The sequence below is a fragment of the Prosopis cineraria genome, unplaced genomic scaffold (genome assembly GCF_029017545.1).
Source record: "Prosopis cineraria cultivar Desert tree isolate PC_DT_omini unplaced genomic scaffold, ASM2901754v1 PC1, whole genome shotgun sequence".
Classification (NCBI taxonomy): Eukaryota; Viridiplantae; Streptophyta; class Magnoliopsida; order Fabales; family Fabaceae; genus Prosopis; species Prosopis cineraria.
This window is the reverse complement of record NW_026555332.1, coordinates 52,330,625-52,334,710: the sequence shown is the minus strand read 5'-3', so window position 1 is coordinate 52,334,710 and position 4,086 is coordinate 52,330,625. Positions and strand designations below refer to the sequence as shown.

Below are 4,086 nucleotides of genomic sequence, written 5' to 3'. Positions count from 1 at the left end.
CCCACATTCTCTTTAAAATTATCAAGCATATATATCTAAAAATATTATTTACTCTTTTATTTATTATAAAAATAAATTTATGATATAAATAAAATTAAGATATATTTTAAAACTTCTTATATAATTTATGTATATAGTACTTTAATTAATGTCTAAAATTATATTTTGTAGATTATTAATATTTTTATTTTATGTAAATATTGCCCCTAAATTTTTCTGGGTCCCTCAATGGCTAACATTATATATAAATAGCACCTGAGAAATGAGCGGCATGATTGATGAATTTTATATTAAGTCTATTCACTGAACTCGGTTTGAACTTATTTAACTAGAAATCAAAATCCACTTTATATTGATAATGTTCACATCTTTGTCAGGTGACTTGCCATCAAAGTTTTACTGCCGTCAATTAGAAATCAAAGTCAGGTGACTTGAATTAGAAATCTGATACTTTTCTAAATAATAAAAGTTTTACTCCGCTGCACAGTCTCTCAGTCCGCACGCTCTTCTTAACCCGCTGAGAATGCACTGCCCTCAATTAATAATTATGTGCATATTCTTCACGTGCAGTTGCACTCCCAGCGCTTTTTTTTTATTATATTATTATATTAAAAAGTTAAAATCTTAATTAACCATATATCTTATCTGCAGCACTCTCAACCAAGGTACTGAAAATCGACCAGTCATTAAACCGATCAAATTCAGGGGTCAGGGGTCATGGTTCAATCAGGGGTCAAACGGAGTCAGACCGGTCATAATAAAATAATATAATTTAAATAAAAAATGTATTAATTCTCAATACATTCATACATATCCAAGTCTTAATATCTCATATAACATATAACAATAATTCTAACAATAATAAAATATAACAACATTTCTATATTTTTTTAAAATAAGGTTAACTAAATGATAAAAAAATTTCAATGAGTTAAAATAATAGAAATAAAAATTTATTTTAAAATAAAAGATAATAAATGAAAGTGATATATTTTAAAATTATTTAATTAAATAATTCAAATTAAAAATAATATAATATAATATATGTTCATACTTTTTGATTTCTTTTGCTTCTTCCGTCCCCTCATCCGACATAAGTATGATTTTTTTTACCCTATGACTCCTATTGACCATCATTAATTATTATCATGTCAAAAAAAAAATATACATCTTGGTTAATCATTATTAAGTTTTTTTTTTTTAAATTTCAACCCGCCTAAACCGAGGGGTTGGGCGGGTTAATCCCAGGTCACCTGGGTTACCCGGGTTAACCCGTTAACTTAAATCACAATAAAAAAAAACCGGATCGGACACATGGCTGGGTCGCCGGTTCACCAGTCGGTCCTGTTTTTAAAAACAATGCTCTCAACACCTTTTTTTCTTATTCCCGAATCGTAACATTAAAAGGATTATAATCTAAAACATTATTATTGTACGCATTCGATCCCACCTACCGGCGTCCACGTGAAATCGTGAATTGCCCTCCACTCAGTTTTGTCATGATCCCCCAACTTGTCTTTTTTTTTTTTTTTTAATCCCACCTAAATGCAGCATTAAAAATTGGTACACCTTCCCCGAAATTGTTTCTGATTTCGTATTTTTAAACTCGGGTTTGCATTACATGGAGTTTCCACTCAAACAGAAGAAAAGCTCTGTGCACTTTCAATCTTGAGTTTTGGAATTTCATTGGTCAATGACTGGATGGATTCTCACAAGCATTGGTGCTCCATATATACAGCATACCGGACAATTAACGCGCTCGAGAACATTATTCTCATATATGCCGCAAAAATGATACAATTTTCTGGGGCTGTAGCTGCAAAAATATGTTCCAGCTTTTGCTGCTACCCCTGCAGAAATTCTTGAATCGTACGGTTTAAACTTGAGCATATGGACACTTCTCTAAAGATTAAACTTTACAGCTGATTTACGTATAAATACACACATATTTTTAAAAAGAAAATATCAATTTCTACACATGGGGAGCAGATAGATACATATATAATGTATTGAATTGAAAAATAATAATGTTCATGAATGGCCAGCTCGAATTGCAAGGCGCACCAGCTAGATCGGTCATTGGTCAGTTAATTTCCCAAGACCATGCCCGCATGTTCCTTTTATATAAAGCTTCAATTAAATTATTATTGCAGAATTATGTTGACTAGCTAGCTAGTCACTCCTCAGTCCTCACTATGTACAGTGAGAGTGCGAGAGACCCGAGATCTCCTGTTCTATATATATAGCTTCCCTTTCCCCTTCCCGAACACGCACAAACATTCAGTGAGCCCAAAAAAAAATGAAGATCTCCGATATCATCCTTATCTTCTTTTTTGTGCTTCTTCCCTACGCTTTTGCCGACCTGAAGGTTGGATTCTATGGCAGAAGCTGCCCATCCGCAGAGACCATCGTCCGTCGAGCAGTGCAGAGGCGATTCAAGCGAGACAGAGCCATCACTGCCGACTTGCTTCAAATGCACTTCCACGATTGCTTCGTCAGAGTAAGAACTACTACATATACGTCCAAAGTGACCCATACTAGCTGTTGTTAATGTTATTATCTATTAAATGTTGGCCGTATGGTTTAATATAATTCCAGGGATGCGACGGCTCCTTACTGATAGATCCAAGCAGGGGAAGGGGATCGGAGAAACAGGCAGGACCCAACGTCAACCTCGACGGCTTTGACCTCATCGACGAGATAAAGAGCGTGTTAGAAAAAGCCTGTCCTTCCACAGTTTCGTGCGCAGATATCGTAACACTGGCCACGAGGGACGCGGTGGCTCTGGCGGGAGGACCCAGATACAATGTCCCCACCGGGCGGCGGGACGGCTTGGTGTCTAATCCTAACGAAGTGAACCTGCCCGGGCCATCGCTTTCGGTGACTCATGCATTCCAATCATTCAGGGAAAAGGGGTTTTTGTTGCAGGAGATGGTGACTCTGCTGGGAGCACACACGGTGGGCTTCACTCACTGCAGTTTGGTTCAATCCAGGCTGTCCAGTTTCGGAAACCGTGATCCTACTATGGACCTTGCTCTGGATGCTAAGCTGGGGAGAATTTGCGGGTCAACAAGGAGGCCGGCGAGGAACGATCCCCAGATTGTGTTGGACCAGAACACGTCGTTTGTATTTGATAACGAGTACTACAGGCAGATAGGGAACAAGAGAGGGGTGCTTCACATTGACCAGCAATTGGCTCTGGATGCGTCGACCAGACGCACTGTTGCTGGTTTTGCCGCCAACGGTGAGAGCTTCAAGCGGAGCTTCGCGAGTGCTATGATCAAGATGGGAAGCCTCGATGTTTTGGTTGGAAACGCCGGGGAGATCAGGAAGAATTGCAGGGTTTTTAATAATCATTGATTGATCTCTAGCTAATTAATTAATTAAGGGAGGCCGTTAGTTATCCGGTCTTTAGCGGACCCTAACCAGTCGTTTGCCTCCTTGTGTTGTGCTCACGTGCCTTTAGAAAAAATGGTGGCGTGACTTGTGAGAGTCATTTCTTCTGGAATAATGATTTGGAATTTAATTATATTTCTTGCCCCTTTTTTCATTGCAGTAATCTAATGCGCGGATATTGGAATAATGATTTCGTTTATACATGCATGCACACGCACAAACACATGTGATCCTTTGCGTTGACCTGGAAAATGAAAATCTTTCAATTTACATGCCAGAATGAAATAGCTTGAAGGTTGGTTCTCCGGCCGAGCCAGCTGCGGCAGAACTGTCATCAAAATTGTAGAGAAATTTGTAATGTGATATATGCAGAAAGTCATGAAACTAGGAACTCCTTCGAACTGGCACTCGAATCGAATCGTGATAATTAGGATTATTAGATCGATATATTAAAGTTATGACTGGGTGCTCTTGTATTGGAGTAAAGGATAATGTTGGCCCAGCCTACTATTAGCGGCCGCCAAGGATACTACCATTTGGTTCATAATAATGCATTGCCTGGCACAAGCAACGAGGTCGTTCGTCATTATTGTTGTTCTTATTTACGGTTAAATTTCTTTACTGGATGGCCAACCGAGAGTTTACTGTTAGGATATTTGTGTGTTTTGGCAAATAAAAGCCCGGAAGAAC

The 4,086-nt window shown here is 38.3% G+C and overlaps 1 protein-coding gene across 1 annotated transcript; it reads left to right on the top strand.

The window, feature by feature from the left end:
• The first annotated feature begins 2,260 nt into the window (after positions 1–2,260).
• LOC129291646 (peroxidase 44-like) lies at positions 2,261–3,529 on the top strand. The gene is made up of 2 exons (XM_054929128.1): positions 2,261–2,500; positions 2,599–3,529. Exons 1-2 carry the CDS (start codon positions 2,300–2,302, stop codon positions 3,358–3,360), a joined length of 963 nt encoding a protein of 320 aa, XP_054785103.1. The 5' UTR covers positions 2,261–2,299; the 3' UTR covers positions 3,361–3,529.
• The last annotated feature ends 557 nt before the right edge of the window (positions 3,530–4,086 follow it).

Bases quoted from the DNA above. Each gene is read 5' to 3' on its own strand.
- LOC129291646 (XM_054929128.1), top strand. From the start codon at position 2,300: ATGAAGATCTCCGATATCATCCTTATCTTCTTTTTTGTGCTTCTTCCC. The intron at 2,501-2,598 runs GTAAGAACTACT...ATATAATTCCAG, and splicing joins TCCACGATTGCTTCGTCAGA to GGATGCGACGGCTCCTTACT.